At 31.0% G+C, this 16,043-nt stretch overlaps 1 protein-coding gene and 1 pseudogene across 1 annotated transcript; both read left to right on the top strand.

Moving 5' to 3' along the window:
• The first annotated feature begins 7,127 nt into the window (after positions 1 to 7,127).
• LOC120191803 lies at positions 7,128 to 8,476 on the top strand. Its single transcript, XM_039194715.1, has 2 exons — positions 7,128 to 7,461; positions 7,818 to 8,476. Exon 2 carries the CDS (start codon positions 7,830 to 7,832, stop codon positions 8,346 to 8,348), a length of 519 nt encoding a protein of 172 aa, XP_039050646.1. The 5' UTR covers positions 7,128 to 7,461; positions 7,818 to 7,829; the 3' UTR covers positions 8,349 to 8,476.
• A 4,950-nt stretch (positions 8,477 to 13,426) lies between these two features.
• Positions 13,427 to 15,964, top strand: LOC120191783 (annotated as a pseudogene).
• Positions 15,965 to 16,043: the final 79 nt, after the last annotated feature.

Genomic DNA, 16,043 nt, shown 5'->3' with positions numbered 1-16,043 from the left:
CTTGTATAATTTGTTTATATTATTATTATTATTATTATTTTAGAAATGGTTGAATTCCAATGCAAATCCCATGTTGATTTAGCAGGATCGCCCTAAAGTAATAGTTTCTTAGGATGATAAAGAGTGGTTTACATGTTATTATTTGTAGTCGTAGCCAAAATTTGTTAAAGATATTGAAGTTTAGGGGAAAATTGATAATGTATAACGTGCGAGATGGTCGTTAAGGTGATCAAGTGAGTTGAAGATGGTGGTGAAATGGTCAATTGATTGTGATTCGTCTCTTTTAGTATAGATGAATATATATATTTCGAAAACAAAGATTTTTGGATGGGATTTCACATGTGAGATCGAAAGATCCAAATAATATGAAAGAATTCTCTCATGTGAGAGAAAATTTGATTACATAATCTATACTAGGTGTGTCACGTGACAGAAAAATATAAGAGAGAATTGATCTCCTCTAATTGAAATCGTTCGAATAACAATAGAAAAATGATTATTTCTTCCAAACTACATTGTTTATTAGCCGACACATCAATGAATTGTGTTTGTTGATTTCAGAACATCGTTTCATAACAATGTCTTATGAATGGAAAGTACAACACTTATCCTTCAATTAATAGAACGTCATACAACGATATAATTAGAATTGTTCATCTTTTGTGCCGAGCCTTACTTTTTTTAACAGGATCGAGTTTCTTAAGAAATTATGTGCTATTAAAATGTTCATCAACTCCCTAAAGTGTTGGATTGACATTGTGACATCCAATTGTTTTATAAAAGGAATTTTGGTTGTTACTAATTTTGTTATATGCATAACTTTTTACTTCTTCCTTTTTTTCGATGGTAAACAAATTTTTAAGCAATTTTGTAAGTGATGTATTGTTCCAGATCATATGCATTATCGAAAATTTCATTTTCCATTTTTTTATATCTTCGTTAGATTTGTTGACATTTTACATGACTACGATCAGGGACAAAGCCAGAATTAAATATTGACATGGACCAAAATATTAGAGTATTTAAAAAAATATATTAAGTATTTAAACTTGAAATTCAGTATGAATCAAGCAACCTTAGCGATTAATGGATTATTGTTATCCTTGAGGTCCCGAGTTCAAGCGCGTATGTAGGGGTATGAGCGTTTATTGTCAAATAGTTGAAAGTTATTATACATATATTATCTTGCATTCACCCTAAATTAAAAAAAAAAAAACTCAAAACTCAAAAGACAAATTCCAATTTGTCTAATATTTAAACTTACAATGACTTAAATTGTAATTAGACCAAAAATTTGAGAACACAAACTTGTAATTCTTTAGTTCGACCTCGATTTGATTAAATATTTAATAAATTTTTATATTTTTAATTTAAATATTTATTTTTATATGAATCAAAATACTATTAAAATAAAATTATATCAAATATATAAATTTTAACAGAAATCCGAAACTCTTAAACGCTAAGGAGCTCCGTCCCTGACTGCGATAAATAGGAATATATATACAAATGTTCGATTACATAAATATAACTATACATCGTAGTCATGTAAAATTACATGTAAGGTGACTATTTTGTATAGTGGAAGTCATGTTTTTAGCCTTGGGATATTCTTATGTTCTTATATATATATTCATGGATTTAACTTGAGTGATGTACTGTATAGTGTATATGCGGTTGTCTCGTACGAGCTAGTTATTTGTATGTCACAGTTTTATTTAGGATTTCAATTAGAGATGAACATGGGTTGGGTTGAGTTGAGTTGAGTTGGGTAAAGTTTCTGATAACTCGATCTGATTCAAAAAAATTATATTTTTTATCTGAAATTTGATCTGAAACTCAACCCGACTTTTGAGATAAAACTCGACTCCAACCCAACTCGAAATAATATAAAATTATTAATTTTATCCAAGAAATAGGGACTTAATTGAAAATAATTAATATAAAGAGGGGTATTATTGTAATTATCTCTAAATATATAAGATATAATTATATTATTTTTCAGGTCGGATTGGGTCGAGTATTTTTCACCCTAAACCCAATTGATACTTTAAAAAATCCGATCCGACCAAACTCGACTTCAAAATGTTTTTAAAAAAATTGATCCAATCAAATCGAGTCTGGTTAGAATCTGTCGGATTCAGATCCCATAGTCATCCCGAACTTCGCTCGCCCATGATATTCCATTACGTCCCTATTAGTATGTAGCACATGTTAGCTTGCAATTGGTCTCTATTCATATATTTGATTTGAAATAACGACGGATCTAAAAAAAATTTAAAGTATACGCACATATATAGACAACATAAAAATTTTGTATGTGGGTGGGCATAATCAACTAAATAAATAATTAAAAGAAGAGAATTCGTATTTTAAGATATACACTTACCCATCCTAATATATGTGTGGATCCGCCACTAGTTTGAATTTAATTTATGAACTTTCGACTCATTTGGAAGAAAATTGTAAAATTTTATTCCTCAGATAATCAATCAAGAACATAATGAAATTTTAGGTTTTATATGATATAAAAATCTAATTGATTTTGTAATTTTTTATTAAAGAGTTTTTAAACCCTTTAAAACATTCTTTTTAATAGTCTAAAATGATTATAAGGCAATATATGTTTATAATTTTTCTTAACTATTGACAACGTATACCCTACAAATACAGCTGATCGAGCCTAATATCTCAAAAGAAAATAACACTCCTTTTAACCACCGAAGTCACTCAATAATTTTTTTTAAAACACTTAGATTAACTTTATAGTGAATTAGAAACAAAACTTTTTAAAAATTATGAAAAAGGCATCCTTTGTTTATTGTGTGGTGTTATGAGGACTAACGTGGCTTAATTTAGTTAATCACTTCGTTTAAGAATAATTTTAAGAACACGATGAGCTATGTGTAGGATGTTCTTTGGCTAAAGCAATGCACAAGGAGGATATGCCTTCAAGACCAAATAAAACAAAACTAAATAAATATTAGTCAAAAAAAATTTATCGTAATTTAAGATTCCATTCTTTTTAGAGATTATTATTAAAAGTATACATGATTTTTTTATCAAATATTATGATAAATATAAATTTTAATTTTATATAAGTATCTATAAATATTTATTCTTATTTAATTATACATATAAAATTTTACTAGTATTTATCCAATTGAATATATTTTAAAATAAATAATTTTTTTGGTGAATTTAAAATAAAATAATTTTGATACTTGAGCAATGTGTAAATGATGATTAATGACGATGTGGCTCAATAATTGAGCGATGTGTGGTAGTGCTTACATGGGTTTTGACTTTTATAGACTTTAAATATTATTTAATCTTAAATTGATAAGAACAGTGGTCTCGCTTCAAATTTTAAACTTTTATAAAATTTAAATATTATTTAATCTTAAATTGATAATATATTTTTCTTTTAAAATTTTATAAATTTATTTCTTAATATAAAATTATGTGTCTATTCTTACTTATGTATTTCCAGAGTTTAGAACGTAAAAATAAATAAAATATCTATATTTAATGTATTAATAATGTATAGCTTTGTATTTTTATTTATAGAAATCACCCTTTTTATTTAAAATAGAAAATTACAATAAAGATTTATAGTCATAATCATAAATTAAGCACATAATTAGGATAATTTCCTATAATCATTGAAACAAAACTAGCAAATTAAGATCATATAAAGACTATACAAGAAAAATTAAAATTTAACCAATAAAAATCGAACAAAGATAGATACAAACAAATCTGATCGCATCGACAAACGTGAAGATACTAATTTTTTACCCATTTTGATTTATTTATTATTATTATTACTATAATTATTATTATTATCTTTATTATTATTATTATAATTATTATTATTATAAATATTATTATTATTATTAAATATATTAAATATATATATATAAATAATAATAAAAAATACAAGCCCAAAAATCAAAGGCCCAATCAAACCGGCCCAAACCAAACTGAAACCCTAAATATTTAGGGTTTTAGCTAGGTTTCTAACCCTAGCGCCGCAGCCGCCTCTGCCTCCAGCCGCCCCACGTCAACGGTCAGCTGCCAGATGCTCGAATCCACTTCAGCCACGACGCCGCCGCCTCGCTGAAGAATCCAGAAGCTTTGTTGCTTCAACACCCGCCGCCCACGTCGCAAGCTCTATGGGGTGAGTCACCACATAGCTCGGTGACTCACCGAACTCCACCTTTCGGACCGGTCCGATGGCCAAACCGGTGATGGCTATAAAGCCATCACCCCATCTGCAAAGAAAAGGAGAACAACAGAAAACAGAGAGACAATACCGAGAGCAAAGATACGAAAACGGAGAGCAACAACCCAATAACCAGCAAGGAAATGAAGAAGAGAGACTTACTGTGAAAGCCACCGCCTTGATCGGAGTCACCACCGGCCTCTAGACGTCACCAAAAACCTTCAAAAACCGAAGGTATTTTTTTAGATTTACTCCGATCGGGAGCCGTTTAAAAGAAAAAACCATCGGAACCGTCATTAGGACGGTCCGATCTACGTTTTAATGTAAAAAAAATTTATTCCGGCCACCGAAGGCGGTGGCCGGCAGCGGGATCAACGCCGGCGAGCGGCTGCCGGCCGGAGAGCTTCTCTCTGTTTTAGAGAGAAGCGAGAGAATTTTTCTCTCTCTCAGAGAAGAGAGAGAGAGGGAAGAGATGAGAAATGAAGCTGGCGCTTCGGGCCAGCTGGATTTGGCTTTAAATAGCCCTTCCTGAACGACGTCGTTTCGGGGAGGACTATTTGTGTAATTTTTAATTGTTAAGTCCCGTCCGCCATCCCTTGAATTTGTAATCCTTACATTTTAGTCACTAAATCGAGTTTATAATCCTTTTAATTCAGATCTTTAATTTTAATTTTATTTATTTTAGTCCTTTGTATTAAAATAATATATTTAGGGTAAATAACAGATTTAGTCCTATAATTTTAATAATTAATATTTTAATCTGAATGGTATGTTTTAATTTATTTTATTCTAATATCTGAATTTTATATAATTTTATTTTAGTCACTAAATTAATAAATAAGAAAATAGCATGTTTAATCCCTATAATTTTAATTAATTATGAATTAGGTATTTAATTTTAATTTTACTATAATTTAGTCACTAATTTTAAATCTTTTCATTTATTTTATTGCTTTTAAATATATAGTTCTAATTGTATTTTTATTGTTTTAATTTTACTTGTTTATATATTTAAATATTTTTATTATTATTATGTAGTCATAAATATATATATAATAAATAATAATTTATATATTTTTTAAAATAAATTATTTTAACATTTATTTGTCAATATCAATTTAAAATAAATTATTTATTTTATTTTAAAATTATATATTATAAAAGAATTATATTTTAATATTTTTATATAATTTTGAAATAATAGGATTATAAATTAAATATATTTTGAATTTTTAAATTTTTAATAATAGAGACAATTTATAATTAAAAAGTACCAATTTTGGGCGTTGTAGGGGTGCTAATCCTTCCCTAAACGTAACCGACCACGAATCCCTTTTTATTATTAAAAAGAACGAATTTTTGGTTATAAACGCATATCAGTTCATTTTTTAATTGATGTTTTCTTAAAACTCTTTTAAAAAAATAATTTTTAGGTATTCGACCTACCTGACCCAAAAGGCCGATGGCGACTCCCAAATTATTTTCAAAACCATTTATTCACATTAATTTTCCCGCCAAATAAAAATTTCATGCCCGGGCGAAAACCGGTTACGACAAAACGAACCACGAAAAGAGATCAAACTACTGAAAGACCACCGACAACCCGTAAATTAAACTCGAGCGACGTTAAAAGTTATCCACAAATGCATAACAGGTATCCAAATTCAACCCGAGAGTCCAAAGCAAAGAAGATCACAATATAACATATAAACATCATCTTAATCAGTCATGAATTAACCCTTAAAAAAATAAATGTAAATTACAAAACTAACAATACGATAAGTAGATATATAAATCTACATGAAAATATAAAAAATATTTTAATTTTTAATAAAATTTAGATTCTTATTAAATTATTAATAATGTGTCTCAATCTATGATGTATGGATTGTGGACTATAGAGAGAAAGGGTTTGTCTGATGACATACACAAATTAATATTTTCTATTATCAAATCAATAATTAAAAGGCTTTATAATGTTAGTTTGATATTTCGTTTGACCGTTTCCATTTCAATACATTATACAATATAATATTTGACTAATTCAATTGTAAAATTATAAAAAAAAATATTAATCAAGCCCCGAGGAAAAGACTAGCAAGTTCATACAAAGAACTTACATCCCATCAATATTTATTATTTTCATATAAAGTATATTCTCTAAAACGATGGTATGTAGAATTATATAGAGTGACGGAGGCTTTTATCTCTAGAGATAATAATTTTGTTTGGATCCAATATTTTTATTTAATTTGATCTAATTAAGTTAAATTTTTATTTTAAAAATTTAAATTAAATTAGATTTAAAATTCAATTTAAAAATTAAATTAGATTATGAGTCAAATGAGATCATTTTGAACATATATTAATATGATACGAGTAGAAGAATTTAATGTTCTAATTGGATTCACATATGTAAACAACGTGACCATCTCTTTTGTCCCTCCTAATTATCAATTTAAATTAAAGTTGAACTATAGCCTCCTTCAATTCATAAAATTAAATATATAATAAATCTTTATTATTTTCGACTATAATTTATCCATGCTAATATTTTATCTAAACTCCCTCTTTAATTTAAAACAATTACATTAAATCGTGCTCAAATCTACCATTTAAATATTACAATTACACCAAATATTTAATCCACATTCCATCTATAAATTTTTAAATAAATATTTATCAAATATAAAATAGTTTCCGTTATAAAATCTAAATTGTAATTGTATTATTTACGAGACTAAAAGCTCGATTTACGGTCTTCCCAATTTTACAATGCTTAGCTGACAATCAAGAGATGAACGGCCAGATTCAATCATTGCCTTCTCACTATCTCTCCCATTTATAGGTGCTTCCGAGTGGAGAATTTTGTGCAACACAAAAACAAAAAGTAATCCCTTGGTTCCAATCTCTTTGTTTTCTGAGTATAAGGTCAATTTGGATCTCTGGGTTCTCTCAAAATTAATTATAAAAAAGGGGTCTTTGAAGAGATACCACAAAGCTACAAGTAAAGGCTTTTGAATAGGAAATGGTTTTCATGTGTGAGATTTTCTTCACAGGAGGAAAGTTAGAAGAAGGAGAATGGGAAAAAGAGAGATAAGAAGAAGAAGAAGAAGAAGAAAAGATCTAATTTTTGTCTTAAAATTCCATAGTTGCAGAAGTGGGGAAAAAGGGGGGATTATTAAGCAAAGAACAAGAACTATAAGTTTTCGTTTCATCTTGCTTAACTACTGGTAATTACTTTGAACAGCCTTTTATTTTCCTTTTAATTTTCTTGTGTTTGTCTGTTTCTTTTATGTGAGCATAGGAAATTCAATAGGATTATGTTAAACTGAAATTTCATGGTTAGCTGCATTTTGGTTATGATAATTGTCCTACGTGAACACAAGATTTTGAACAAATTAGCAGAACTGTCAAATCTCTTTGTTTTTAGTTGAGAAAAAATTATGGGAATTCATTGGTATAATTGTTAATAATGCGATTTCTAGCTTAATCGTAGGTAACCTATAATATAACTCAAGTCAAAGTTTGATACTTTAGGGTATACAAGCTTAACCAAGCTTATGGTATTTTGTTTGGTATCAAACAGGGGAAATTGGCAATGTCTGCTACAATAATTAGCGAGGTTGTATCAGCCCCAACGCAAGAAACTCAAGCAACTCCGGTGAATGCACAAACCGATGTCGAGTTTGCCAATTGCGATTGTTGTGGACTTACCGAGGACTGTACCCCGGCCTATATCGAAACGGTACGCCAACGGTACCAAGGGAAATGGATATGTGGCCTCTGTGCTGAAGCAATCAAAGATGAGATCCTAAGGACTGAAAGGCTTATCAGTACTGAGGAAGCAATGGTTAGGCACATGAACTTTTGCCAAAAATTCGTCTCCTCCGGACCGCCTCCCGATCCTACAGTTCATCTGATATCTTCTATGAGAAATATTCTTCGGAAAAGTTTGGATCCTGCAAGAGGTTTAAGATCTAGCTCTCCGATTAGTCCTACCGGAAAGGTCTGCAAAATCCGAGTCCCGGTTTTACTCGGCCTGAATATTGTTTCACTACCATGTCTGATTGATAGAGGTATAAGAGATGATGGGGAGAGAATAAAGAGCATGGAATGAACATTGGGTGGAACAAAGAAATGGAAATCAAAAGAAAAAAAAAATCAAATTGTCGTTTAAGTGTAAACTTAGAAGCTTATGTAGATTTTAATCTCAAAATATATATAACTTGCTCTGTTGTTTGGAAATCTTTTTCTTCTTTCTCGGGAAAAAAAATTACAGTTCTCTTCGTTTAAATCCTTGTTATTAGAACTTAGGGAAAAGGTAGGGTCTTGGCCTCACTTGGTTAATGGTAAATTTTGAATTTTAGTCCCTTTAAAATTTAATTAGTTGAATTTTGTCTCTGTTAGTTTTTTTAATCAATGGAAATTTTGTATTTTTACACCTCTCACAGATAGTTAAACATATTACGATTGTCTGCGATGTAAATTTTTTATGAGAAAATTTGAGTTTTCTGATTTTGGCAGTTTTTTTTAATTATTTGGATAAAAAGTTATGATCGGTTATTATATTTGTTGAATATAACGATGATCAGTTAAGAGAAATGTACAGAGAGGTTGAGTTAGACCCTCCCTTCTACACCTTTTTCTCAATGATTGTTCCTCGTTGTTTTTAGTCTACATAATCATTGATCGTAATTTTTCCCAAACCTAACAAAAGGATGAAAGATTAAAGATGTCGACCATTGTTGGATTAATGAGACAATTAGGATAGCAACAACATTAATCACTTGGGGACAGCTGGGCTTTAGCCGCAATTGTTAAGTAACCTTAACAGGCAGAAGCTTCTGGAAATGGGGGATTGGGTTGTTAAGTGAAAATGATTGAAACTAACAATTATATAACAAGTGGGGTCTAGGATTTGGACAGATCATCTGACTCAGCTATAGACCCACCACCCCCAACCAAATCAACTTTTGAAATAAAATAATAATTCCAGCACATGTAATATATTATTATATAGGGACATAATCTAATTATAAGGTGTAAAACCTTTTAGTTTTATATTTTTTTTATGATCGTTGGATGAGTGGAGATCAAATGTTGAGATTAACAGTAAAAAATGTGAAGATATTCACTAAAAAAAGAAAATAATAAGTTAATCTCGTTCAACGATTGTAAAACTAAAAGTTTTACACTATGTGTAAATGGATCATAACCCTATTATATATGTATAAAAATAATTTTAATAATTTTAAATATAATTTAAATTAATATATTTTAAATCTTATAATATATTTTTAAAAATAAATATTTTATATTTTTAAAAGTAATTTTTAACAATAATTTTACACAATTAATTTCTAAATCAAACCTTTTAGGATCATCTCTTAAAAGAACTTAGGCACATAACTTTTCATAAGCAATATCAGAAATTTAGTGATTAAATGAATTATTATTATTCATATAATTTTTAAATTTGAACACATCGTCTACGTGAATCTTTAATGTACATTATTAAATGATTAAGATTTTTATTGAATATTTAATAATAATAATACTAATAATAATAATAATAATAAAACTCCAATAATGAGCATCTAAATTATTATATGGATAAGAAGGAACAATTAAATTATTTCTTTTTTTCCTTCTTTCAACCTTTGCTTTTGAACAATATGATTATTTTGTGTTCCGGTTATTCCTACCCAACTTGGGGTTTGATTCAAATAAAGCAAAATAGAATAGCGGTGAATCCTATATGAAAATTGGTACCTTATTTCATAAATCTGTTTTGAAGAACAAATTTGATTAACTTTTTTTTTTTTACAAATTAAATGCTGTTTTTTTATATAAAAAAATATCAAATTGCAAACAATACCTCAATAATCCATCGAAAATCCCAAGTACATGCAATATTCCCCCCAACCCCCAAAACAAATACACATGTATGTTAGAATATCCAATTTTGTTACAAATATCTACCCGACAAGCAAGCAACTACCGATTGATTGATCAAAGTAATATTCATTACACCATTTTTGCCTCTCATTTTTAAAAACAAACTTTAAATTTTATTGTCTGTTCACATTGGTTGTTAGGTCCTTAATCATGTAAGATATAAGATTGAAATCATATTGATCAAGTTAGCTTTGTGGTTAAATGGATTGTTGTTATAGTTAAATGTTTTAGGTTTGAACATGACATCTATAGAAATATTTCAATGTCATTATTTTTTTTGGTAGAGAGAGGATACTATCATATATCTCGTTAAAAACATTCCTAAACCTAGTCGGAGAAAAAGAATACCCATAATAGTATTACAACAACAAAACGTTGAAGAAAATCTCAACAAAACAAACCAAGAAGCCAACAACTTAAATGGCGGAACAAACAAAATATACTAGTAAAAAACCCTAAACCCTAGAACAAACAAAATATACTAATAACAAACTAGTATCAAAACACTAGACATTTCCAGGGACATCACGCTCACTAACAGTAGGAGAAGTAATTATTTCATCAGCATGCAGCAGCTCGAAGGTATTTTGAGGAGGTCGAAAATAGTGAACAATATCAAAGATATCATGGTGCGCTATCTTTGCAAGGCAATCCGCCAGTGCATTGTCATCACGTCGAACATGAAAAAAAAATTAAAAAAAAAATAACCACCCATTCTTTTTACGAAAAAATATTACATTATAATCACTTTATACTAATAAAAAAATTTATTAAAAATTGTGTTTATGTGATTCTATCTTTACTGTGAACAAAAATGGCAAACGTAACACCATACATATCTTCAAAGACTCTCCCTTTCATCCAACCTAATAGATCGATTTAAGTCAGCTTTGAACAAGTTTTATTTTTAAAAATTAATTGTAATATTAACATCTTGGAGTGAGCCATGTAATAGGCAAGCAATTTATTTTGGGTAAACTACACAATTTAGTACCTAAATTATTATTTTTATTTCGTTTTTATACCTAGACTTTATTTTTTTTCCAAAACCATACTTGCATTTAGTTTAGGTTTCATTTTAGTATCTACTGTTAAAAAATTAACAGAACTCTTTTTTTAAAAAAAAATTATTTCAATGACAATGTGGAATTATCTTATGGTGGCACATCAATGTCACAATTAAGATTTTAACGGTTGGGTACCAAAGTGAAATCTAACTAAACGTTAGATATGATTTTAAAAATAAAGATGATACCAAAACATAACAAAGATAATAGTTTAGATACTAAAAATGAAGTTTACCCTTTATTTTATTTTTTTTAACATGAATTCTTCTATCACACGAAAGAAAGAAACTTATTTTTCGAAAAGGATAAGATAATATTTACGATACGTTTGATTTGTTCGAAATGAGTGATCATTCTATGAGAATGAAATACAGTTGTAATTGAATAAAGCGAGTATAACAACAGTTTAGTTGGGCGTAGGGGAGAAATCAGCAAATTTTTAGGGAGGCAAGAATAAAATTATAAGATTTTAAAGAGTTTAAATATAATTTAAATTATAATTTTAAAAGGATTAAACTAAATTTTTATCATATTAAAAGACCAAAATACAATTTTACAATTATCTTGTCTTAAAACTTTAAAGCTTAAAAGGACTATACTTGTAGTTTTAGCATTTAGGGTTTGCCCTTGGTAACATAAGAAAAAAATTTAAATGTCCATGGTTGCTATATTTTTATGCTACTTCCTTTATTTTAAGTATATTTTGATTTTTAAGTTTTATTTTGATTAAATTTGAAGTATATGTTCATGAAGAAAGCATATATAGCTTTAATTCATCTTTTGATAACAAATTTTATATTTTCTCAATTTTGGATGATTTCCTTATTTATTCAATTCATTATTTTTAAGTTTATTTTTTATCAAATCTAAATCGCATGATCCATTATCTTTTGATAAATTGAATTTATTAAATATATTATAATATATCCGATAACGCCATATATTAACCGTATATAAACCCGCATTTTCTGAAAAAATCCAATAAAAGGGATAAAATGGAGACATTCAATTATTATCCTCTTACACCATGCATTGAATATCCCATTTCCCCATATATCAATGACATGTAATATCTTTAAAAAGACAATGAGTGTTACAATTATAATTAAATCGATATCAATTGTCTATAAAAAAAAACTGATTTTTTATTTTATTTTTTTTCCTCTATCAGTTATATTTTCTCTTTTGTTTTTCTTTTTTGCTAATATTGATATTATCCTTGTTACCGATCATCGATCATCTGTATTTATTTTCATCATTATTCTTTTATATTTCACTTTCGTTTGTTATTTTTTATTTGGTTTTCATTCTTTTTATAAAATTATTTTTTATTTGACTTCTTAATTTTCATATATTTTGTGCATGTTTATATGCCTTTTTTATACATTTTAACTCTGCTCGTGTGGCATGTTTTTTATGCCTTATAGTACGTGATTCGTCTATTTTTGTGGTAGATATGTGATTGTGTAAAGATTCTTACGTCAGTCATATTTGATTTACGATTATTGATAATCTTTTAGTGATTATATTATTTTTTGTGATTGTATGCGTTGATATATTCAAATCTAATTGACGAAGTAACATATATGTTTGCTTTGATTTGCTGGCCACTCCAACACTTATAAATTATCGGACAAAGATAAAGGAATACTATTTACTATTATTGAGTTATTTAGAATGATGGACATCATATTTAAAAGAAGGTTTCATCTGCCATTACGTCTTTAGATTTTATTTTATTTTATGTTTGAATTTTTTATAAATAAAATCCTTACAATTATAGTTTAAATTAGTTACATTATTAGTATTGTAACTTCTTTTATTTCAATAAAATTTATTATCATTTGAAGATTAAAAAAATCTATTTTATTTTTTAAATAATTTTTCATATATTTATATATTATCAAAGTTTTTTCATTCATATAAATAAGTAAAAACTAGTATTTGTTGAATCTTAATATTTTACCATCCAAGTTTTTTAGGGCACAATTTTGTTGCTGTCCGCCCAATCAACGATCAAAACCAACAAGGCCGCGGGTGTGGACCATTTTTGCAGCAAATACGCTATCAAAGACATCAGTTAATGTTTCCCCGAAAGAAAGCTAGTTCTAGTAATTTGTTTTTTTTTTGTCGGTTCTTCGTATATTCAACTACTCCTATTATCAACAATTTTCAGGCATAAAGAGGATGATTCAAACTAATTATTGTCTCCCCATTTCTCTCATGGCCACCACCATTTCCATTTTCTTCTTCATTTCTCTCCTCTTAATCCCTTTCTCCTCCTCCTCATCAGACCGTCCACAGAACTTCATCGTCCACGTGTCGAAATCTCACAAGCCCTCTCTTTTTCTCCTCCCACCATCACTGGTATTCCTCCATCCTCCGTTCTCTTCCTCCTTCCCCTCACCCCACCAAGCTCCTCTACAGTTATCAACTCACCATCAATGGATTCTCCGCCCGACTCACTTCCTCCCAAGCAAAGAAGCTCCAGCAACTTCCCGGAATCATTTCTGTGATTCCGGACCAAATTCGATACCTCCACACTACTCGGACACCTCACTTTTTAGGTCTCTCTGACGGGTTAGGTATCTGGGAAAACTCCGATTACGGCGACGGTATTATAATCGGAGTTTTGGATACCGGAATATGGCCGGAAAATCCTAGTTTTACAGACTCCGGGCTGCCTCCTGTTCCGGATAGCTGGAAGGGTATATGTGAGATCGGATCTGAGTTTCCTGCTTCGGCTTGTAATCGGAAAATAATCGGTGCTAGAGCTTTTTACAAAGGCTATGAGGCTCATGATGGACCGATTGATGAAACTAAAGAATCCAAGTCTCCGCGAGATACTGAAGGACATGGCACGCATACAGCTTCCACTGCTGCCGGATCTGTTGTTTCCAATGCCAGTCTTTTCGGGTTTGCAAGCGGAGAAGCTCGGGGGATGGCGGCGAATGCGAGGATTGCTGCTTACAAGATTTGCTGGAAATCTGGTTGTTTTGATTCCGATATACTTGCAGCTTTTGACCAGGCTATTGCGGATGGAGTCGATGTGATATCTTTGTCTGTGGGAGCTACAGGTTTTGCTCCACGATACGATCATGATTCCATTGCCATCGGCGCATTTGCCGCTGTTAACCATGGTGTCCTTGTGTCATGTTCTGCTGGGAATTCTGGTCCTGGTTCATTCACCGCCACTAACATCGCGCCGTGGATTGTAACAGTCGGTGCTTCCACGATTGACAGAGAGTTTCAGGCTGATGTGGTTCTCGGTGACGGTAGGATTTTAGGAGGTGATTCGTTGTATTCCGGTGAACCCTTAGTTGATTCCAAGCTTCCTTTGGTTTATGCTGGTGATTGTGGAGATCGGTTTTGCCATATGGGAAGTCTAAATTCATCAAAAGTCGAAGGAAAAATTGTTGTTTGTGAAAGGGGAGGGAATGCTAGAGTTGAAAAAGGAGCTGCAGTGAAGCTAGCCGGTGGTTCAGGGATGATACTGGCAAACACCGCCGAGAACGGCGAAGAACTCCTTTCCGATGCTCATCTTATCCCGGCTACAATGGTGGGTGAAGCAGCTGGTAATAAGATCCTAGAATACATTAAAACAAGTCAGTCTCCCACAGCTACGATTTCATTCCGTGGAACGGTGATTAGCCCTTCACCACCATCTCCAAAGGTTGCGGCCTTTTCGAGCCGAGGTCCTCACCATTTGACAGCGGAAATTCTCAAACCGGATGTCATCGCCCCCGGTGTTAACATTTTAGCAGGATGGACCGGTGCTGCCGCACCAACCGATTTGGATATCGATCCGAGAAGAGTTGATTACAACATTATTTCAGGCACTTCAATGGCTTGCCCTCATGTTAGTGGATTGGCTGCTCTGCTTAAAAAAGCATACCCCAATTGGTCACCTGCTGCCATAAAATCTGCCCTGATGACAACAGCTTACACTTTAGATAACTCGGGAAACACCATTAATGATCTTGCTACTGGGGAAGAAGCATCACCGTTTGTTTATGGAGCTGGTCACGTGGATCCCAATAGAGCTCTTAATCCAGGATTGGTATACGATATCGAGAACAGTGACTACGTTTCATTCCTTTGCTCGATCGGGTACGATTCGAATAGTATTGCAATTTTTCTCAGGGAGCCTACTAGTTCAGATGTATGTGAAAGCAAATTTGCCACACCAGGGGATCTTAATTATCCATCATTCTCAGTAGTTTTCCATTCTAATGATCACGTTGTCAAGTACCAGAGGAGGGTAAAGAATGTTGGAACCTCAGCTGATGCGGTTTATGTAGCTAAAGTGAATGCTCCACCCGGTGTCGAAATCAGTATTTCGCCGAGTAAGCTCGAGTTCAGCGCCGTAAACCAGACTCTGAACTACGAGATTGTGTTTGCAAGTGACGGTTTGTACTTGTCCGGCATTGCAGCGCGAGGATTCGGATCGATCGAGTGGAGTGACGGAATTCATCTGGTGAGGAGTCCCATTGCAGTTAGGTGGCTTCAGGGACTGCTAGATAGCATATGATTTGCAGATTCAAGTTGGGTAAATAAATTTGGGAAGGACCCTTTGCTTGCAAATGCGTTTTTATGAATCTGCAGTTTTATGATCTGATGAATCAAATTGGAGCATATTGTCATAACATTATCATTGAACTTGAATTTTCTGTAGCATCAATTAAGAAGAATCCATTGTATTGAGGAATGGTAATAGAAATAGTGGGTATTTGTCAACAGTGTTCAACAACAGTGAATCCGCAAAGTTGTTTCTTCAACGATTTCAT

This window comes from Hibiscus syriacus, unplaced genomic scaffold (assembly GCF_006381635.1).
Source record: "Hibiscus syriacus cultivar Baekdansim isolate YM2019G1 unplaced genomic scaffold, ASM638163v2 tig00004159_pilon, whole genome shotgun sequence".
Classification (NCBI taxonomy): domain Eukaryota; kingdom Viridiplantae; phylum Streptophyta; class Magnoliopsida; order Malvales; family Malvaceae; genus Hibiscus; species Hibiscus syriacus.
The sequence above is the reverse complement of the archived record's forward strand: the minus strand, read 5'-3'. Positions and strand labels throughout refer to the sequence as shown.